Below are 23,897 nucleotides of genomic sequence, written 5' to 3' on the forward strand. Positions count from 1 at the left end.
TTTTATCCGGTCGTCGATGTAACTCTTTTCCTCTGTTGAAAAATTCCCCATTCTATTAAGTCGTGTTTCTATTTTTTCCTCTAGCTTTCAATTTTCCGCGTCGCGCACGTTGTTAATGACATTCGAATCTTTTGCTTCGCTTTTCAAAATTATTCAATTGCATTTGCTACGTTTCATTTAACGTTTGGTCGTTACCATAAAGATATACAGTAGATCCTCTTTACTTTCGGCGACGTTTTATATCGTCGATCGTTCTATCACCGATATAAAATATCGACAGTAATCGCGTTCGATACCGTCAACAATCTTAATCGTATTTCTTCAGTTATTCGTGAACCTTTCTCTCTCCCTTGGCGACTCTCTTTTTCAACCTCTTCTCGTCTGGAAGGCAACGCTAAGCGCTCTTTGAAAGCTCACAAAGGAAATTAATTCCTCGAGCGAAGCTCCCCTCGCAAGATTCCGAGGGTGTCCGAGGCTCTGTTCAAGGATGCGGTGAACAAAACGAGCAGACGATGCCGCGGATGGTTGAAAGATCGAAGGAAAAAGCGAAACGAACTCCGCTCTGTGTAACCAGAAAAAAGAATAGGGAAGGATGGTGAATGAACAGGGAGCCGATACACCGGTAGCGATTTCTTTCGTAATTCGAAGCACCTCTCGCGATACCCTTCATTACGGTCTCCTTGCTCGCGGTTCGGCTTCGTTTCTTTCCTCCATTTCTTATTTCGGAGAGATCGTGTCCCTCGAGTTAACAACCGCGAAATCGACGGCGATTAGCAACCGTGGCCCGACGTCGGATTTAACCAGGATTCATCGGTCTCGTTCGACCGTGAACCGGTCTGCGGGGAGTCGCAGGAATTTTCACGGAAATTTGCGCGGATCCCAACGGGGGGTGCCGGTGATTGATTTCGTTTTCCGCCACGCGTATTTTCGCTCGTTCAGACAGTTTTCAAAACGCTCTGATCGATCCTTCCGATCGTATCGGCGCAACTGGTACGCTCGAAAGTTTCCGCGAAACTTCGCCGGAAGATGGTGCACTCGCGCGATGTAGAAGTTGAACGATAAACAGCGTCTTATAGGAGTTGCCGTAGTTACGATAACGACGCTGATAACGGCCCTGAACGCTGGATATGCCCTTAGCCTTTGAAAACGCTGGATTATGGTGTCGATAACGCGAAATGTCTTCGTCCACTCTCGCGTCGAGTCAAAATTATCAAAGGTTATCCAAGAACCGAAAGAATTAATTTTTAGTATCACCAAATTTTGACGACGGACAAATAAATTGTAGGGTAAATTAACAAAGAAATTCCTCCGTAACGTACAGTTTATCTCGCGAATCATCAAATCTCTGCTACTAATTTTAGCATCAATTATAATCACCTACCTCGAGTCCTAATTAACGCCTTACATGTACGCAAACAATTACAAACGTTTTCGATTTTCTGTCCACAAAGTTTCGTTTCGAAACTGGAGCATATGCCTCGGTTAGTTCACCTTGTCAGCAAGTTAACGCGTTGCCGCGAGTTTTCGATCCACGCTGACGCAGTCGTATCAGGTACAGAAGGTTCCAACGTCAGAGAAAACCATAGAGCTTTCCAAACTTCCGGAAATGACTATTGTTCGCGGCTCATTCGCTCGCGACGCATTCCAAAGATCTAAACTCGGGAAAATCGAATATTTCCAAGTCCCAAACTCTCTATATTTCATATTCCAAATCCGCAAACTTTCAGAGTTCCAAAATATTATAATTGAAAAAACCTTGCAAAAAATCGGAGCGGACAATTGCGAATGCAGAAGTCGAGAGATCGTTCGAAGTCCTTCGGAAAAATCACGAAATTTCGTGGCTCGTTTGGCAGCTTAGGCTTAGGAGGGATATGTTCGAATTCGATCTGGACCGGTGCGTTTATAATTGCATCGGAACGTTCTCTCCAGACTCGAATTACCGCTGGAAGCACCGTCGAATAATGGAGAACCGGCAGAAACTGCGGCGAGCGAGCACTCGGCGCTCGCATATAGGCGCGCTTAATACGCTCGCTGAATTTGCTCGAGTTAATGAAACCTCAAATCGGTTACGCCGTTAGCGTGCATCGTAATTGATCGCGATCACTTATTTCCCTTCGTGGCGGGCCCAAGCTTCGTTCCACATTAATTATCGCGAGGAAAATTCAGGGTTGCTCGAGAAATCGCGCCCCCTTTATCACTGTACATCCCCAATTTATTTTTTCAGCATTCCAACTTTATTCGAACGGTTCATCGTGTGGACTGAATGTCTTAAACAAATGTAGCTGGTATTGAGAGTTAATACACATTATGTTTATGTTAATTATACATTATGTTATTGTTAAATAATCAAGATCGGAGAAAAACAAAATAACACACTTTTAAATACAAATTAATATTTAATATTGAACATAAACAATACACATTTTAACTTTAAGATTAATTAATAATTCAGGGATTACTTTATCATATACATCGCGAACGTTTACATTACATGAACAACAAGAAGGAAGTGCATTTTTCAATTACTTTTGTTTCTAACATCGTACATTTCTAGCACTGTAAGCCACAAACTAAATTTATTAATAATTTAACAGTTATATTTATGATGTTTATAAACTAGGTGTCAAAAAGATAAAGGATGCGAGATTAAGGAAAGTTTGACTTCCGGTACGACCACTAAAAACGTAAAACACGGTTGGTACTTTGTGCCCTTGTCAGCAGTGAGAGCCCCCAAACGACGATACGTTGGAAGGTAATTATCGGCGGCTAATTAACGCGCATTACCGGCACCGGCCGACGTTCTTTATCGCAACGAAGCGATCAAAAATGCGGTTCGCTTTGATCCGCGTCCTCGTTGACCGATTTTACCGGTCGGACCATGTAAATTGCAGTTTCCAGCGCTCGTTACAATACGACCCCATTTGTTCGTTCTTTCTCGTTCCCTTTTTTTTGTTCCGTCGCCACGTCGTGGCCGCAATATTGCATCGTGAAATTTATAGAGGAACGAGAAGAACGACGAATCCGGCGCAAATCGATGATTCCTGCGCTCGTGCATTACGCGTACCGTCCTCGATATACGACAAATAAACGCGCAAAATCTCTCGTTTCAAAGCTTTGACTACCCCTTTCTATCGGGTTTAACTAGCGGGCTACGTATTCGTCCGCTACGGTCACTCGCAAATCCGGCCTGGAGCAGACGCGGCCGCGGATTTTCCGCTCGATCGCTTCACGAACGATGCTTCCGGCAGCGTGGCCGCTGTGCGCGGAATTATACACGCTGCGACAACAAAACTTTGCATTTATTGCCCGTCGCTACCGACTGCCGTTCCTGCCTTTTTTCGTTCTTGAATTCCCGTTTCGCGCCAACGCTGCGTTTTCTTCGTAAAGATCAATTGTTTCGGTGTGTCGTTGTTGCTCGGTCGCCAACGTGTATTCGCGTTTACTCATAAATCATGCGACACATTACCATTTTAGAATAAATATGGATTACGTTCCAAAGTCGGTTATTTACTTCGCGCGCTTTATTGGCAATAATTCTGCGTTTATGCGGGGTAATAACCGTGAGCGTACTGCTTCATCTCTTTACGGTAAAACTTTGAATCACGACGATTAATCAATTTGTGCGTTAATTAAGCTAATAAACGATCGTAGTGCTAACGAAAGAACGAAAAGGGAAGCTTTCGGGGAAGTAAGAGTCTCGGATTCGATTCCGTATGCCGATAGCCACCATTTTTCACGAATTTCTACATATAGAAGAGGAGGATCGTGCGAGGAATTTCCATCGATTACTTGAAAAGACGCGCGAACCGAGCTGCAACCCCTCGACGCACCGATGTTCCACTCGCGCCAGGCAAATTCCCTGAACCCCTACTTAAAATCATAATTATTATTAACCTCGTTGCTCGAACGACGCGCGGAAAATGAAAGACCGTCGGGAGGGTTCCGTAACGTAGTCGGCGAAAAGAGAAAAGCCCGCGTGGCAGGGGGTGAGTTTCGGTGTGGTTGCCGCGCGTTAAGCGATACATGCTCTCACCCTTTGGTTCTTTGTGTCGCGCGACAAAATTTAACGCCCTGCTCGTAGGCGCGCCATTTAACCAGACGGTCATGGGGTGGAGCGGCAACGCCAACCCCCCGTCGACGTTGTCGCGACGAAAGCCGCCAATTTACACGCGTAGCTACGGGCCGGGCCACCCTTCGAAGAGATCGTCGAGGATACGGGAAATCTTGCGGGACATAATGGAAAATGTAAGAGAACGAGCGAAAGAGAGTGCTTCTCGAGGGACGCGAGAGGCTGCGAACCACCCTCCGTTACAACTTAGACGCCCTCGTGTTCCTCTATGAAAATATCCGACGTTCCGTCGGGGACCGCAAAATCGACCGGGGTACAACCACCCTCGATCCTCTTCAGAGGGACAAATCTGTACTCGCTTCGAGTGCTCTTCATCCTGCACTTCAAATACCGTTTAATAATAATTCGAGAAAAGTAAAACTGTTCCTTGTATAAAACACGCTCGGTCTCTCTTCAAGGTCCTTACTCCATACCCTTTCGAGTATCTCCTGTTTGTACCCATACATTTTAAAACGGTGCTCGAGAGTAAGCAGTCGATCTGCTCGGTAATTTTCGGAATTCGGTATCCAATTTTCCTGTCTGTAATCTCAGACCCGGCGAATCAAAGCTGACCCCGCTCCATCCCTCTGCGTCGCGTACACGAACTCGGCGGATGCATTATCGAATTAGCCAGTTGGGTATGGCCCTTTGACTCTGCGCTCGGCTCCTCGAAAGGGCGATACAGAGAGAGAGGGCAGGTGCGAGTGAAAAAAAAGACGGTAGGGTGAAAGGTCGTTAGGTCGCCGGTGTTATTTTACGAGGGGTCCTTTCGATCCTTCCCGCCTCTATTTTGGTCACTCATCGGAGACGTCGCCGTCGATCCTTTCATCCAGGCACCGATATCAAAGGGTGCGGGAGCAGACTTCGGCTCCGAGCTTTGGCTCGCGCCAGGATAATCGTTTTAGAAGCTCGAACAAAGCCGTTCGCGATGAAGAAAGGCCTCGCAAAAAAGAGAAGTACACCGGCCACGAAGCTGGGACAAAGGAACACGGAGGAAAAGAGGGAAAAATCTCGACGATAGCTCGCTAATCTACGCCGCTACGTATCGTGCAGGCCAGGATTATCGGCCTCTTGCCGTAGATGGACGCTTTTACCCGGTCGAACCTTCGCGAGGCTTTTCCGGATTCTTTGAATTCCTTCGAAACGAAAGGCACTCTCGCCTAGATTAAAGTCTCGTTCTCGCAGTACACGTATTCAAAAGGTGACACTACGCCGTCCTTCGTGAGGCTCTTCAGAGGTTTCGCGCTCGAAAAGAGTCTTTTGACGATGCTGTCGCCACGTTGACCAAGATAAGACGCCAGGATGTAGAGATTACCGTTTGATCGGAACATGTACGCGCTTTCTAAACGGTTGTTTAAAACTCCGAGTTCATTACCGTGAGAATGTCTGTTATTATAGACGTTTCGTTTATCGTTAACGAGCGCGCTTCTTTAATCGTTTGCGGAGAACCGACACGTCCGGTTCGGTTGATCGAACGTATTTTCGAAATTTAACTTTCTGGTTGGTTTGGCGGGACCAACTGACCGATTAGTGGCAGAAATTTCACGAGTTCGCCCACTGGAACATGACACGAGTTTCGAAACCATTGTTCGGTAAAATTAAACGCGGCACGAAGTGCGCATTGCGAAATTTACGTTAACGACGGGCAATGGAGGACCAACTATCGCAACAAACTTATAGCGGCGAAACTATAAGAACCAGTTTCCGAAATTGCCGATACGTCGGTTAAAAATTGGATATCGAACTCGCACAATAGCGCGACGAACCTTTGACGAAAAACGGACGAAATGCGAAATGTAACTAACGAAAAGTCATTACGGCCGGCAATAAAGCTCAAAGGATTTAATCCAATCACTACGGAGTCGGAGAAAATGCGGTTGACGAGGGGAACGGGTAAAGATGGACAAAGGTTGCTGGTCAGAGGAGAAAATAGCGTTAAGGTTGTTTTCTTTGGGGGGTGAGAAATCGTCGATCCTCTTCCGAACCTGTGTCGTAGCGGACAATCGTGGGGGTAGTTTTTGCGGGTGGATACTCCGATTAGAGAGCCGTTTTACCCAGCGAACGTTAACGTACGATCGCCACTATGTTTTCCAGGGAAGCGAATCGCGTTGCCGGGAAAATATTACAACCGATCTCCTCGAAGAACAAATCTTTTCGCGCAGCTAACCCCCGACTAACGAATGGAAACTTTCTCCCCGGAGCTCGAACGAAATTTTACGGCCAGTCATTATTTCCGCCGCGATTTTTCAACGTGACTAACGTCGACGAAGAAAGTAATAAGAAAGAGTGGACCATTGTTGCTTTCTCCCCCGTAATTGTTTCTAATAAATACGTTCGGACCTCGACCAATCGAAAACCAGCCAGAAATAGCAGTATGCTCGTCTAACGGATCGAAGCGAGTTATCCGGCTCTAGAACATCTAGCAGAGCCAGTGTATTCTCCCGCTTTTTTCCTGAAATTTTTAAGTTTCCCGAAACCCTATCGAAATTAAAAATGTCCACAATGAGAATTATCGAGCGTAAAAAATGCAAAGGAGACACAGATGTCTCGAGCACCGACTGTCGCCTCTCCCCGGGAAGTTCATTTGGCGAGAGGGAAAATTAGGACCGAGGAAAAGTTGAGAAATGAAAATTTCGATCGTAAGAAAAGTACGAACGAAGGGTGATGTCGGCTGCGTCGGACGAACGAGAGAAACGCAGCGGAATATTACGAAAGTTTCTTTCGCGCGTAAAGTCGGGTCTTCGAAGGCCAGCCCAACCCGATTCGACCTTCTCCAGATTAAGGGGTGGCCGCTGCCTGAAAGAACGCGATCGTGCCTCAGGATTTTTCGCACTTCCGAAGACCCCATTCCCTTCTTTTTTCCCTTCGTCCGATGTTCCTTCCCCCTGGCTGAAAACTTTCTCGCGGCTACGATGGTTTCCCTATTCGCTCGGGGGTGAAGCCGCTCGGTGTTTTTGTACCGGCCTCCCTGTACGTTTGATCGTGTACATGGACGTGACTGAAATAAACTTCTAGACGTTGAAAATACGTCACAACGCGTCTGACTATCGAACCCAAGTAATTAATGCCTTGGAAAGAAATTATGATCTTCGTCATTTTTTTTAAATTTTAAGCTGGCAAGGAATTTCCTGCCGTCAAAATTTGATATAATTTGACTCGATAATAAAACTCGGAGATATTTAAAGAACGCTTTTTATCTACTCCGCCGTAACATCTGCCCTGGGAGTAAAATTTATACGGGAATACGCGATTAGGATAAAAAAGAGAAAGGATAAATCGTTGCTTATTCCCGCGAATAAGCTCATAAAATGAACTAGATCCCCGGCAAGTTGCTTTATCCCCTCAGGAACATCGAACCAAGCCGGTTGCACGCTGGAAAATTTAATTTCGAAGATTACTAACCCTCGCCGTTTGAAAAAATATGACGCGGCAACGAAAGGGGTGTGGGACAAAAACGAGCGTTTCCTCTATACGAAAAAGTGATTCGCAATTTTCCGGCGTCGAAATACCAAGAACACGCCGTCCCTTTTGCTTTTACAATCCGTGTCGCTTCAAACGACCGACCGTAGATCTTTTAATATGACGCGCCACAGCTTCCTGATTGCTCCCCATCAATTTTTTATGTACTCCTCCCCGCGTTCTAAGCGCTTATTTACTCGACCACAATCGGACCGTCTCCTCTTTCTCCCGTGTTTCCCTTGCAATCGTTTTCCGAGTGTCTTCTCTCGACGGGGGTGCAAGTCGAGCGTAGCAAATATCGAAATTTTTCCTTTCCGTAGCGTATTCTCCACGCGTTGTTCCGCCAATCTATATAAATCTTGCGGGCAGACTTCTGCATTCTGCTCCTGAAACAATTCGATTTTCCCGAGCGTCATTTCCCGTTACATTAGGGTGCCGCGACGCGGCAGATAGCAGGAGAAAATTATTGCGCACTCGAGCGGCGCCAAGCCGGCTTCAATTCCGAAGGACGTGTCTAATGGTAAGCCTCTTACGAGGAATAATTAAACACGGACCGTCCGAGCGAGCAAACTCCTAGGGAAGATCGAACGGTCTGCCAAGCAAAACATTGACCCTGTACCTAGCCACCTAGTCTTCTCCTTCTGACGTTAAGAGGATTTCCCGATTATTGTCGAGTGACCAAACGGTCGATCGAAAAACCGACCAGTTACCCGCAACCATCAAACATTCAGCCGTACAACGTTAATTAATCTCTCTCCCGCTGGTCGACGCGATTTTGTACGATATTCGAAAGACCGTTTTAGCCATTCCTAATTCGCGCGATGTTTAATTAATTTTAGAAGCGTTAAGAAGATTTCAGGACCGTGGTTTATTAACTTCGTCATTAACGTTTCACGCGTCGAACAAACATAACGTCGATTAAGCGATGGAACGTTTTCGCGTGTTAGCAACAGTGTTTGGTTTCGGCTATTTCAAGTTTTAATGGATTTAAACGAATTTCGAATTGCTCGAACAGAGATCGGCGGTTTTAAAAGGCGACGAAACGAGAAGCTTTGAGCGTCAATCGTGAAAAGCGATCGGGGATAGAGGAAGACGCGAAGAAAACTCGGCGAAACATCGACGAAGACGGGTGTCGCTCGAGAAGAGGTCTCTCGAATTCCTCGGGGCGAAGAAATTAAAACGTCGAAAGCGGAATGTGGTGGGAAAAAACGGGAAGTTGGATGGGCTTCGGTAGACGGGGAGCGATCGACGGGCGACACGGCAAAAGAAAGAAGAGGCAGCGTCGGGAAGGAGACGAGTAGTCGCGGCGGAGTCAACATTAATTTGCGATCGGCGCGCATAAATCTACGTTAGGGTGCGCGTTTACGAGCGCCGCGCCAAAAGGGGAGGCAAAGCGTTGAAAAAAGATGGAGAAAACAGCCGACCGTGTTTACCTCATCAAATTCTCATCCGCCGGAATGTCGTCGTGGAGAGAGGAGAAAGAATCGGCCGACCGATCGACTCTTTCCCCGTTGGCGCAGAAAATTAACAAACAGGCGAAAAAGCGAGCGGAGAAAATTAGGGGATGGGGCAGGCGCGAGAAGAGGAATCACGGGAAAATGAAGAAAGAGAAACACGGAAAAAGGAAACGAACGAGACGAAGACCCCGCTGATCGAAACGACTGCTATAAATTATAAGATTCGTCGGTAAATTCGCCGGAGCGAGATAGTAATTTGGAAAACTGTATCCGGCTATTGATCAGCGAGACGACGGATATTATCTACAAAAGCGAAACACATTCCTAGATCTCTCGATTACTGTGTTACTATCTCCTAGATCAAATATCATGCTGTACCATTTAAATTTAGTTGGCAAACCCCTACAGCGAATGTAATTGCCATCAGCTAAGATTTCTAATCGTCTCTCAAAAGAAAGTGAAATTTTGTGAATGGTTCTCACGCAACCACCGAGAGACTCGATAAACAAAAGCACCGTTTTCGATCGTTTCGATAGAGAAGTAGAGCGGCGTTCCTCGAGGGAATAAAGGGCGCGTCGGAGATCGTCATACAGAGTGAAAAATAAAGGAGGGAAGAGTGTCCCTGCAAGATAAATGAACCAGCTGGCATCACGATCGAAAGCCACTGAATACATTTCCTGCGGACGTACTCAGGTAAACACGCGTGACCACGTCGAAGAAGCGCTTCTGAATGTTTCTGCCGGTGCATACTTAAGCGTCGACGATCGGACGATTTTTGTCCTCCCTTTTTCCTCCACCAGCGTCCAATTTTTTTTCCCGCCGACGAGGGTTCGATATTCTTTGCCGACCTTCGTCGAGCCCCTTTCTTTTAGCTCTGGCAGCAACGTAATTTGATTGGTTAGAAGCTTTTTAGTATGATATTTTGCGTTCGCTTCTATCCAGCTAATTGGATTACGTCATATTCTGGAGTAAAAATCGCGATTTATAAGTGGAAGCTTTAAATTTATGTTTAAGTACCGTGTTAAGGGAAGGAGATGCTAAGCGTCTTTGCGAATGATTTTCTCGAAAGGCAAACTTTCATGATTTTTAATATTAACTTCAAAGATGGCAAACTTGCATCTGACGCATACATTAGCTGCAAAAATTCCAGCTATTTTATCTGTTTGATCAGATCTATCCTGGCAGTGAAGACGTTAAAGTTTACAGAAATTTTATGAAATTTTCGAGCAGAATAAACGACGAACAGAAGGAAGGTCATAAAAGTTCCGTGTCTAAAAAAGCAAAGGTTTGTGACCGTACATCATCGAGTTAGACAAAAGTCAGGTTCGAAGTCAAAAAGAAAGAAAGGCCCTATATCAAATTACAGCGTGTTCTCGTTAAACACCGGTTCGATCATTTACCCTTTCGCGCTAACACTAATAACAAGTCCGCCTATGATAATAAGAACGGCAGCCCCGTCGTCAAGAGTTTTACCGGTAACGATCCCCGTGTACCTGCTTCGCCCTCTCGTTCCGTCGCAGTTCCTCCATTGAACCGACGAAACGAAGTTAAACGACAGCGCCGAAACTCTCGAATCGAGTGTCACGGGAGCCAGGTATCCTCGAGCGAAGAAAAGAAGAGGAACGAGGAGGAAAGGAGCGACAGGCAACGGGGTGCCCGTGTCTATCTTCATTAGAGCGGTTCGGTGCATTCATCGAGAGGAAGAGGGTAGGAAACGAGAGGGTGGCGAGTTTTGAGAGGGGGTTGGCAGGTTATACCGCGCGTATATTGTATTCGAATTTCGTATTCCTATTCCGTTAACGCGTTGAATGCTTCGCGTACCTAAGCGAACTCGTACGCGCATGTATAATTTCGAGCGATTGTGCCTGGCCGCATTGTGCTTCGTTTCGACCCCCATTGTGCCCCGAGGAGCTGTCTGTCAAAACTCGCTGCGTCAACCGACGCTGCTACTATTAAAGACATTCATACACCCGTTGGTCCACGTCACGCGTTCGTTTTTTTCTTCGACGGCGAGCTGGATACTCCACCGTCGAGAATAGAATAAATTAACGGAAACAGGAGCAAGAGCGTTGTTTCGGCCTCGGACGTTTACGCTTCCGCGGAAACGTTTATTACAGCTCCACCCTCCCCCCTCGTATCGCGAACCTACTAGCCCGCATTGGAAAGCTTCCAGCTAGCCAACTATCGACTATCTCGGCGATCGCTTGTTGGTCGTTTATTGGACGGAAAATGGATTCTATATTCTATTTTCCTTTCTTTGCTTCATTTTTTGTTGCGGAGAAATTGATGGCGCGTATTAATTTATCGAGTTTTCGAACGCTTTGTGTGAAGTTCTTTGGAGTTTCAATCAGCTCGTTTGTTCGTAAGCGAAATTGAGTTCCGATAAAGGGAAAGCGTGATTAATGGTTCGACGGTTTGTTTAAGTCGTTAAGTGAGCAGCGTAGTTGGAAAAGACACGTACAGAAATTTGACGGAATAATAGGCATTCGACTTTCTGACGCTTCTTGGAGATTCTCGAAATCGATCGGTCGAGTCAAATATTCAAATTAAGCTGCGAAGAATTTTTAAGTACACATTTTTTAGCCGACAAGCTCCTCCATACATTAATAAAGTTAAAATTTTACATTTTTCTTTAATACCGCTCTTCCAAAATCCGCTAACAGAATATTACAAAATTGTATCCCATTAAAATAATGTTCATAATTGTAAAACTGCAAATAAAACGTTTGCCTGCAGTTGGCAATTATTTAATCAGTGTGTTACGAGACACAATATACTACAGTGCGCTCGCCAGGCATAATATTATTCACGTAATGTTAACAGTAGCCATGATTTTAATTTTCCCCTTTCGTTGAATTATTTGATCAAATTAATTTCGCTCTAGCCAGTCTGCACACAATGAGTTAATATCACACTGACCCATTTTTTGTCGACGTACAGTCTCTAACAAAAGTTGACAGCTGTGTCTAATTTATTCGGTAAAGCTCAGAGATCAGTCTATATTTTAAAATAAACGTATTGATTATTTGTAACTGTCGTGATACTCGAGTCGACTGACAGCAGATCCGGGAAGAAATAAATAATTTCTAAAATTTCCTTACATTTCTGTTATTTTATTCGCCATTTGTAACTTCTATGTTCCTCGAGGGCCGCAGGTGTTATCGTACGTTTTCCGTTAACGATCCTGCCCGGACTATTTTATTATTCGTGAAATATTCGCGGCTGGGAAGAGGATAGTAGAAGGGTAACCGATCGGTGCAAGTTCACCGATAGCGTCGTGTTAATTAATTTTTATCGCGTGCTCGTATCGTAGCGCGAACGATTGGAATTCTCCATTATACACAAACTCGAACTGGCCGTGCTCATTTCACCCCCTGCCTCTCGACCAGTCTCTGGTGATGTTGGAATAATAATAAAATTGGCCGTCGCTCGTTGCTTCATCGATCGGCTAAATGTAATTGCGAATAATTGCGAAAGAGCCGAAACCTTTGGCCACGAATCGTTTGCTCGCGGTCCGTGACTAATTAAACATCGACCCGAGAATGCAAAAATAAAAAAGCAACTGTCACGATGAAGAAAATTGAAACCTACTCATACAAAGATCCATGTATGTCGTAAACTCAATTAATTAAGTGACTTGATTTTTACAGAAATTTTAGAAAATTCTTCGAAATTAGGGGTGCAGGAAAATGACTCGAGCTTATCGAAGGACAACCGAGGGCTTGTAATTACCATGATTGAAGGCGCAAACAATCGAGCTCGGTTACAGATCGATAGCAATTTCGCGGAAAGGCAAAGAGCAACGATCCGCGTAACGCACCCCGTTGTTCCAACAAGGACCCGCGTAACTTTTTCATTTTGCGTCACCCTCGCAGACAACGATACATAGCGTGCCTCTGTTTTTTATTAGAGTCGTTGAAAAATAAATTAGGGGCAAAATTATAAAGGACCCTCCGAGTCTTAAGAACCTTCCACCTTCAGTGATCCACCCCTATCTATGTCTATCGCTACAGGACGTTTCAAGCCGCTTCCCAAAGTTTGAATTAGGCAAAACATTTACGTAAAATTTATAGATGAATATTTGTGGACAAAGATTGAATAAAAATCTGAATACGAAGGTTAAAACAATTAAATAGAAGTTCTTTAATATTTGCGGTATTGGTGTAAAATGAATAGTGTTAAAAATTAATTTTAAGGTTTGAGTATGAATGCAAAGTTGACTTAAGGGATGAAACACCCTGTACGCCCTGTTCTATAATGATGGGCGGAGCAAAGGAGGAGACGAAAGACAGGGGAACACTCTACAAGAATCCAACCCCATCCATAAGGTTAACCTTCGACGAGACTGCGTAAAAAATCGCTTCCACCCTCGCGAAGGACTACGGGGTGAGTGGTTTTTCGAAGCAGATAAGTCCCGAGTGCGGTGCTCGGCAAAGAGAAAGACGAATATTTCCTCGCCTGCATCCACCCCCCACGGGACACCCGTTATACGTCAATGCCGATCCTGGAAGGAGAGCGAGAGGTTGGAGCGGCACCCTTCGAAAAATCTCATTTCGCCTTCTACACGGGTTAACACCGAAAACACGTGCTGCCGACTTATGAACTTCCATTCTTAATGGTTCATGAAATTGCCTTATATTTCACGTCCGGCAATGCGGACACGGAGCGGAACGAATTTCGGAGGGTTGCACCGGTGCCAGGGCGAGATGGAACGCCAAAGAAACATTTAAATTTCCCGTTCGAACATGGTTCTAGTCGGTTGGCTAGTTAGGCAAATATTTAACCCCGTGGCTCACCCTGTAACCCTCTGTTAGATCGGAACTCCCGGTTTTTCGTAAACCGTTTCTTCGTTCCACCCTGTGAACACCTTTGTGTTCTTTAGCTTCCATTATTCGAAACCTTAATTTTAATCGGGGACTTCGTTAAACACATGGGGTGATATTCGAGAATTTTTTTTACTACAATTTACTCGTTGCGGAAACTTAAAATGCAAAAAGTATCGAGATGTTCGCGCCGGATCGCGCTGATTGGCGCGGTTTTCCGAGGACTGAGCTTCACGGTAGCTATCGAAAAATGGATTTCAATGGCGCAATAATTTCGACGGGCCGTTATCGGCTCGCGATCGGCCGGCTGCGTCAAAAGATAATTCAAGGCAAACTAATTTCACGAGTGCGCCATGTATGACGGTAAATCCGAAAGGTCAATAAATAATGGCTAGATCGTATCGCGTCCGCCGGTTTATGAAGTGCCGTTTGTTTACCCGCTAAGCGTGTACGTTCGGATGAAATTCGGTCGTGTACGTTACACGAACAAGGGACCACGTTCCAACGATCAGAATTATATCGCGTTCAATTTTTTCCCTTTCCCGTGTCTTGTTCGCGGCTGCAAGGTAGCCCATTTCGAAGATTTACTTCGAAACAACCGCGGTCCATTCATAGATTCGCTCTGGATAAGCGGTTCGACGATTCTTCTTTCTCTCCGACGTATTACAGATTATCCAGGAGCGGAAATGGTTTATAAACTCCGCGTTTGATTACTAAATTTTTGAGAAATCGCTACGAAATTATCGAGGCTAATAAAAAGGATAATCGACCAGATGAAGCGAATTGCACCGCGCAACTTCTCACTGCTAACGCAGCAACGAGCCTCGCGCTTACGGGAATCTGGGGAGTTACACGTTAGCCGAGAGAAGGGATTTATATCTGTATGAAGGCGTGACTAAAAATCGCTATATATCACCTCGCACCGTGTTGCATGCTGGTTACGACCCTACTGGGGTTGGTCCACGAGGCTAAGCCGGGGTAAACCACGAGCCGTTTGTCATGCTTTTTACTAATAAGCTGCTCTCCTGCCGTTCCGCGCTTTAATGCGGTCACGGTATTGCCTCCGCCGTGTACGCTTCGAAAATCGGCCACGCGTCCATCGCCCGACTCGCAATCAGGGATTGTAACCCTAACCTAAATTGGATGTAGTCTAATGAATTCGCTAACGCGCTGCGGTCGATCTAATGGCTCCTTCATACCCAGAAATATACCCGCAAATTGCTCCTCGATAAAACTTACTCAAAGTTCATGTACGAATATTACAGTATTTTTGTCTGATTTGAAGAACGTTTTGTTTCATACCTTACATACTTGAGTTCTACAGAATAAATCGTACTAATGTAACCAATCAAGGTACCGATATAGAAAATTATCAAAATCTTTTTACTTTTCCGCCTTGCCAGTAGGCGGACATCTTTGAAAACCGCCCCAATTCCATTTCGACCGAGGATTAACTCGGCGTGCCATCGTATTAATCATCATTGCCTCGTGCCTGATCCCTTCCTTTCGGGGCTATCCGACAAATCGCGCATAATGATGATCGAGGACGAACCCTCGTGGATTAGCGAATTAGCTTGTCGGCGGTGGTGGTAGGCAAAGATCCTGGTTTGCCGATCGAGACCGCGGTAACGCGTTGTTTTGACCGACTTCCTGGCCCGCTCCAGCACGCTCCTGGAGATTAATGAGCTTTGGGGATGTCTCGCGGCCAGCCGAACACGAGATCGTGCACCGTTAGATAAGAGGCATACTAGCTTTGCCGAATTCGTGCTCGAATTCGAATAGCAGGTTTGCGGAGGTGGCACCAGTGGGAATATTGACCGTTGTGGTGCGGATACTTTGGGCCGGGAATGCTTCTATCGCGAGTTTAAAGACCTAACGATCTTGACGAAGTTTAGGTATCCTAGATAAATGTTTACTGACGAGCCTCTATAACAGTCTGCTACGTTACGTTATTATCTGAGATTTTATTTTATAGAGTTTATACAAATCGACCGTCTTTCATTTATCTTGGACATTGTTTAATATACTTGTTTAAAAAACTTGTTTAATATACTTGTTTAAGAAACTTGTTTAATATAGGTACTGGTTTAAAAAACTTGTGTAATATGCTTGTTTAAAAATCTTGTTTAATATACTGGTTTAGAAAACTTGTGTAATATACTTATTTAAAAAACTTGTGTAATATACTTATTTAAAAAACTTGTTTAATATACTTGTGTAAAAAGCTTGTTTAATACACTTGCTTAAAAAACTTGTTTAATATACTTGTGTAAAAAGCTTGTTTAATACACTTGCTTAAAAAACTTGTTTAATATACTTATTTAAAAGACTTGTTTAATATACTTGTCTAAAAAACTTGTTTAATATACTTGTTTGAGAAACTTGTTTAATATAGGTACTGGTTTAAAAAACTTGTTCAATATACTTGTTTAGAAAACTTGTTTAATATACTTGCTTAAAAAACTTGTTTAATATACTTCTTTAAAAAGCTTGTTTAATATACTTCTTTATAAAGCTTGTTTAATATGCTTGTTTAAAAAACTTGTTTAATATACATACTTCTTTAAAAAGCTTGTTTAATATGCTTGCTTAAAAAACTTGTTTAATATACTTCTTTAAAAAGCTTGTTTAATATACTTCTTTATAAAGCTTGTTTAATATACTTCTTTAAAAAGCTTGTTTAATATGCTTGTTTAAAAAACTTGTTTAATATACTTCTTTAAAAAGCTTGTTTAATATACTTCTTTAAAAAGCTTGTTTAATTGGAGAACGCTATCCATACATTCTTTTATGATAGTTGTTAAGAAGAAGGCTAACAAGGGTGTCAAAGCCACTTAAGGTTAACCCTAAATGCAACCAGGTTCGAACAGAGCCGAATTTAAATGCAACTTCACACTTCCCAAGGCGGTATTTATTGCGATCGACCAATCGTCCAGCGCTAATGGATCGAGCACAGGAACCGTTGTAAATCACGAAACTGGAGATCAGCCCGGAGCTAAAGGGCCCGGTCCGTGGGGGTGGAACCCGGCTCGAATTACCCTCGGTTGAATTTTCGAACCCCGGACAAACGAGTCCTCGTAAAATCATCCTCTCTAAATGGCATCGAAAGAAACGAACCCCTCCTTTCGTGCATCGTTTCGCAGGTGTAAGCGTCGATTTTATGGCGTCTACCATTCGATAGCCATTAACCAGTCTCTGACGTCCTCGTTAACGTTTAATAACTTGCGTCTTCGAGCCTTTGAGAACAACCGACTCGTAACAATTTTTGAGGAAAGAGTTTGGTACAATTTTAGAAAATGTGGTCAACGCGGAAGAACCTCGTTTCCTCCTTTACCCGTTCCATTCTTCTTCCTTTTCGCTTTTTTATAGTCGAAATTCTCGTTTAACTCATCGTTCGGAACGTTCCGGTAATTTACGCGAACGTTTATTTCTTCGCGTTCACGACCTATAGGGTCAGTTCTCGTAAACCATCCCCTAGGATACTTAAAAGCTGTTTTTCGAAGGATACGGTGTCCCGGATTACGAGAGTTGCGGTATTTACTCGTCTTCCGTGCGAAGCGTAAATTTTCTAGACCGGTTAAAGTAACGCTTTAATCAACCTCGATTCTTATGCAACGAGCAAGCTTCCGGCTCTTCGTTCCCGAAAAAGATCAGAAACACTTTGCTGGAAAGCGGAACGGAACTTTTCATGATCGTAGTTTAAAGTATACGGTTCTGTTTCAGAATCGAGAGGGAAGGTTATTGTGTCGACCGGAAGAATTGTCGGAAGCAGAGCAGATAACGTGCTCCGTTCGAAAGAGGACGATTTAAGCGTAACAAAGTAATGGGCGAAGAATTTCGCCTTGACCGCGGGTGGTACAATCGGCCCGTAACTTCTTTCCTTTATTGTTCGGGAATTTCGGAAGCAATTTTCATTTCGGAGGGACACAAGATTATCTCTATTCTTTACCGAACGATTCGAACTACCACCTCTAACGTCGCTCGCGTGATTTACTCGATTCTCACATTAAGTATTTAAGATCACCGTGAAGGATCGAAAACACGCGTCGGTCGTTAAAATCACTTAAAGTCGCACACTTACCTTGAAGGAACGGCGAACCGAAGGTCCAGCAGGAAGTCTTGTAGCCGAGAAGATGGCCGTGACTGCGGGGGGTGAACACCATGGGGTTACGGTGTGCCTTCGTGCTCGACAAGCACCTTTGTTCGCGACAATCGAACAGCTCGTAATCACCGTTCAGTGGCACGACACCGACTACTATGGACACGGTAGCTCGATCGAAGTGATTTAGGATCGCGGAACGAAACGAGCAAGGTTACGACAGAACGTTCGGCTATTTACGTGCCGAGCTCCGTAAACGATCGCGACTTTCTCACCACTCGGAAAGGAAAAAGGGCTGGTTATACCTCGAAAGCTTCCGGTTCTTGCCAGGACAGTCGTAAATTTCGACTGAAGGAGCCTTCTGATGTGACTCGCACATGCTGCCTCTGGTAACCTGAAAACCATTTCACGTTTTTTATTTCGGCTTGGGAATTAGGGACAATTAGTACAAGTGTGAGATTTTATTTATAGCAACGCGAGGTGCAAATATTTCGTTAATTAAATTTCTTAATTTAACTCTTTATTATGTACAGTTTTTATCGGGAAATGTATCGTAACGGAGATATTTTTCAATTTTTTGTTTCAATGGAATTTTTCAATCAACAAAATTTCAAATTAAATTTTAGAATCAACAAAACTGTGAAGTTTCGTGTACCAGTAGTAAACCCGTTTTTCAAACGGTCAGCATATTTTTCGACGAACTCTTTGACAAATCGTTTTGATCGGTGTATTATGTCGTCGCGAAGGTAGCCCGATATTTCCATCGAATAAAAAACGATAAAGCTTGGAGCGATGTGTACCCATCCATTTGGTATAAATACTAGCGTAAACAGACACCTCCCTTCGATGCCGTTTCGGTGCTTCAACAAATACACATCGAATATGTTACTTTTTTTTTTTATTTTCTATTTCGTTTGCAAACGTTGAAAACAACCGTGACAAAGGAAACGCGCAGCGATTTTAACTTCCGACCGAAAAATGCGCAATACTTGTACCTCTACACGATCCGGCCGATATCGCGTTGTTCTATTTTCGAAAATAATAATACGGTTTCTCGTTCGATTTCGAATTATCCTGTCGCGCGCTTGATCATAGGGGACAAAAGGGATCGCCCGGGGCAAAAACGAAATTGATTCGTTTATAAGAGCCAACGGAGCTTTGTTTTAATAGAACGCGCCGGCTAATTGCGCGTGGATTTTAGGTAACGCGAACAGCAGGGAAACGCGAACACCGGCAAACACGGCGAGTTTCCAGCTGCAACGGGAAACTTCGCCGGCAATCGTCTCTGTTTCGTTCAATTAACGTTTATTAGTTTTCTCTTAAGCGGAACGTAAATTCCGTCGGTTATCGTTTGGCTTCGAACACGCTAATCCTGACGCAGCCACGCGATGCACGCCAACTATTCCAAAATTTCGCTAGTTTCCTTTAAGCTTCCTCGTTTTATTCATTCGCGAAATCGTTCTCGTCGAAAGACGAACGCTACGAATTCATTTTTAATCGGTCCTCGTTTCGCATTCTTCAAATTTTTATTAAGCGCTAATTTTTCTGCAGAAACAGTTCACTAACGTATACAGTCGAACGGTTGGAAAACAGTCGAAAAATATTGGATTTCGAAAACAACCGCTAGCTGGAAAAACACAATAGGCTCGAAAACTCCTGCCACATGTCACCTTTTCACCACATGCTCCTCAGCCCCAGCACGTGGCAGCCAAAAGAACTTTCGTCACTTCCTTTCCCGACCACGTGTTCCAGGACTCGACAAGGAAATTAACGGCTATTAGCGTTTCCTGGCGATGCCTTCAACGCTATCTTGAATTACGAGCCTGTCCGTAAATCAGCGGCCATCTCGTCGAACATTGGCGCAGATAAGCGATTCGTGATATTCGTTTAAAACGGCAGCGTAGGGAGGGAAATTCCTCGCATTATCGCGCGGAATGGAACGATCAGCTCGAAGGGTTAATTCGTTGTTTCGCGGGTGAAATCGATGCGGCATTTAAAATGGCCAGTCGGGCAAACACGAGGGCCGTTCGTTCGTTCGTTTGTTTGGCAACCGGCAAAACTATGCGACGATCCTTTATCGGATAGGATTGATATACGCGCCGCGTGTTTCTGCGAAACGGGATAACCGATTCAATGGAGCCATATTTTATTAATGTCCCCCAGGGCAGGAAAATACGTAATACATGCGTTTGCGAGGCCGTCGCGAGCGCCGATTACAAAAGGTTACAGGGGCTAATTCGTGGGCCAGACAGGTGAATCGTGTGCGCGCCAATTCGCGGCCAAACAGGACGACGATAAAGCAACGTTTTCGATTCGATACGGCTCCCGCGCGTTTCATCTCGCCTTTTATCGCCGGACAAACGCTTCGTTGCGATTCTATTATCTTGCCCGTAATTGTTAAATTCGTGTTTTCGAAGGGAATAGATTTCCGTTGATTCCGAGAATGAACTAATCGCGTCGAGAGCGTAACGACGAAAGGAAGTTATTATATCGCGAAGGAGAAATTGGGTTATGCAGATGGAGATCGTTTCTTACGTACTTTTAACAATAAAAAGTACGAATATCCTTATTCCCCTCGCATTTCACAGCAATTTCATGCAAATAGAAGTTCGGTAATCGACTTTGTTAGCCCGAAGAGGCATCGCGTGTTTGCCAGAAACGGCGTCCAGAAGTTTTATAACGAACGCTCGGAACTTCATCCGGGATGATTAAACGAACGAAACCACCGGCTGTCGACAAGGAAGCGACGAGAACCTTGACTCCTGCCGTTTATCCAGCCCTGACGGATCATCGAGCTTTACGACAACCACGTGTTACCACGAGGAAGTCGTCCCGTCTCGAGGAAGGACCACCTGCCCCAGAATCCCGAGGGAACGAGTCACGGGAAAGAAGGGAACGTATTTTGAAACCGAGCGAAATCTGCTGGGTTTCGAGGAATCGTATTACCGAATGCGCCACGTGGCGAGTGCACGCGCCATTTTCTTCGTCCTCTGTTTATGTGCACGACCCTGTGCTGGAAATCGAAGAACTCGGTCTCTGGAACTTCTGGTTCGACTATCGAAATTCTCAGTCGATTCGGCTGCGACCGAGCGAAAACGTCTAGGAACGGAGTCGAATTTACGATTAGAGGAAAGTAACAAGATTCCTTGGCTACGCTTCGAATTTCTGTCGCGAGCGCGACGCTCGGTGACTCAGCGGGCTAACGAGATTTCGAAGTTCGTGATTGCTAGCGTGAAAATGAAGTTGGATCGATGACGATGCTAACAGGATTTCGAATTCAGCCGCTTTCAGTTACTGCGAGCATTGATCGAAGTCAGATTTTCGAGCGCTTAGAACTTCTATCGCGTTAGCGCGATTAGGATCGAGTTTCGACACAGCAGTTTGCTTGTAAAGCTCCCGTTCGTTTTGGCTCCCCCGAGTACTTATTGTTAGATCATGCTTGCCAACAGGTTGAACGGATTAACGCATTAACAATCGCGTGTACCTACGTTTCCCCATTCAATACGCAATTGAACTATCGGTGCGATTCGAGTGTGCACAGCTACCAATTTAACGTCAAATTTAATCAATAAACTGAATATTACAATTGCTTTAATAACTTTTGCGTACATTTATTCTCGAATAAAAGATATAATTAATTCAACTGATTACGCCTATCGCAAAGTTTAAAAGAAAGCTCACTTGCGCCACACTTGTCTATTTACAAATACTTTAAAGCAAACAATTTTTGAACAGCGATCTTCCAAGGATGCGGCTGCGACAGAAGGGTCGTGGTCAGCTTTCGACGCGTCAGTGGTTCGACATAATTCACGAACGTTCCCTTGGTCTCTTTATTCGGAGATCATCGAACAAGGTCTGGGCCGATTGTGTTTTCCGGTATTACCAACAAATACGATCCGATAAATCATCCGATGAATATCGGTGTGGCTCGATTCGTGACAGGGCTCCATTGTCAGCAGTCCGCAGCTTTGTAGAAATTCTTCTCTTCGGCATCTGCGGACATCGCCCTTCCAGAAATCCTGGGGAGGGGCAGCTAGTTCCTTCTTCGTTCCCCACTCTTTTATTTTTTCCCTCGTTTCTCTCTCGTCTCACGCGATCGCATTTTCCGATCTACCTCTCTCGTTGACCCGCTTTCGGTCCCCTCTGTTCGCCTCCTTGGACCATCCGGACGCGAATTATTGCTAAGTAACGCCGGCGCATCGACCAGAGGAACCTGGACTCCAGTCTTTTTATTACACCCTCGGATTATAATGTCTCTGTCATCCCTCGGGATAATTTATAGAGAGTAAAAGCGGGGTGTGGCGAACGTCCACCGCTCCGCGTGAATTTATCGATGGGTGTCCTTATAAAATATCCGACCAAAGTACGGCGAACCGCAAGGGTCAAAGCAACACGCGTTACCCTCTGTTATCTTGTCGCGGTCCAGGAAGAATTTAGTTCTCTTCCTGTTTCTTTCCTCGCTCGCCAATAAAGCGTGTTTGTACGCAGAGTTTTAGGACGCTGTTTTAAAGAAAAGACACGACGCGTAAAGTCTAAAGTTTATTCCGCATAAATTGTTCGGAAATCACAGTTAAGCACTACATAAAGAATCGAGATTTGATTGTGTGTTATCGTCTCGAAGAATAAATTACCCTTTAACGTACGCCGCTTTAATCAGCTTCGAAGAGCCCGAGGCGTAGCTGCCGAACGGTGCGATTTCTCGGGCTCATCGAGAATGCATTACGCGAGTCAATCAGCCGTGCCGCGATCTTATCAGCACGATATTCAGAACGAGGTTACCTCGTTGTCTTAACAACGCCTCGGATTAATAATCGACTCGGTTCGGAAGCTTCGTTCGCTTCGGGCGCGTCGCGCTTCCGCCGGCGAGACTATCGCGACAAAACGCGATTAACAGTCAATCAGAGTTCTCCGTCGGGCAATAAAGTTTCGCGAGACTTTACCTTCAACTTCGTGCCTCTTTAAATTGTTACCGAGTCGATCGTTCGTTGGCTAGCTGCTCGAGTAAATCTTCTTCTAGAAGTTTGCCACTTCGTGTAGTTAATTCGCCATTCCGACTCGTTGGCTATCGTGAATCTGACGTGACCGTATTTGCCAAACGAGATTCAATGGCTCGAACGAGATGATTGTTGATTTCAGAACTTCTTGTAGGATTATTTAACGAAACGATCGAAATCGAAGTTCGTTAATTCGGGAACGAAGGTGTGGAGATAATATCGTGTCGTTTGTTCTTCGCGTTCCTAAGAGTCTTTAATGAGGTTGTGGCACGTCTGCCGCCCGGAGCCTCAGGTATCCGGCGCGATGGATCGACGGCAAAAGTGGCGAAAGTATGCAGACTATGCGAAGAGAGAGATTCTCCGTCGGCGACGATACACCCCTCGAACTCTTGTCTCCGAGGGTGTGTTTCGATAATACTCCCTCGTTAAATTCTCGCCGACGAAAGACAAGACATTTTTTCATTCGCTCGCTTCGAGACCCACATTTTTGCGCTCGTTTCCGTCACCCTTTTAGAAGAGTGGCTACCACTCACGCTTCGGTGTTCCCAGCGAGTTGTTTCGAGAAAGGGTCGATGGTCGACGAGAATGGGCCATTCGAGAGAGAATCCAGCGTTTCAACGCGACAACTGGCTCGAAAGGGAGCAAATTCGAGCGCTTAAATGCAACCGCGAAAACCAGCGGCGAAGTCGGTCACCGAGCGACGCAAACGGCTTCGCCTCGCCGACCCGTTTGTTGCTCTTCGTCGCTAAACAATGGTCGTGACCCGTGTACTCGACTAGTATCTCGCGATAATGACAACGGGGATGGGGAGACGGTCGATACGTACTCGTCTTGCTGACATTTCCGTCAGTTCTGACATCCGTGGCAAGTCAAATCTAATCACGATGCTCGCAAATGGAGCTCGCGTAATTGTTGATAAGTTTGACCGTATTTGCATTGATTAATGGAACCAGGTTT

The 23,897-nt window shown here is 44.9% G+C and overlaps 1 protein-coding gene across 1 annotated transcript in view; it reads right to left on the minus strand.

The window, feature by feature from the left end:
* LOC100880650 (unc-112-related protein) overlaps window positions 1–18,025 on the minus strand; it is a 179,680-nt gene extending 161,655 nt beyond the window's left edge. The window contains exon 1 of the mRNA XM_076536006.1: window positions 17,929–18,025. Within this exon, the coding sequence (XP_076392121.1) occupies window positions 17,929–18,010 (82 nt within the window). The 5' untranslated portion in view covers window positions 18,011–18,025. The remainder of the gene's footprint in view (window positions 1–17,928) is intronic.
* Window positions 18,026–23,897: the final 5,872 nt, after the last annotated feature.

This window comes from Megachile rotundata, chromosome 10 (genome assembly GCF_050947335.1).
Source record: "Megachile rotundata isolate GNS110a chromosome 10, iyMegRotu1, whole genome shotgun sequence".
In the NCBI taxonomy this organism is placed as follows: domain Eukaryota; kingdom Metazoa; phylum Arthropoda; class Insecta; order Hymenoptera; family Megachilidae; genus Megachile; species Megachile rotundata.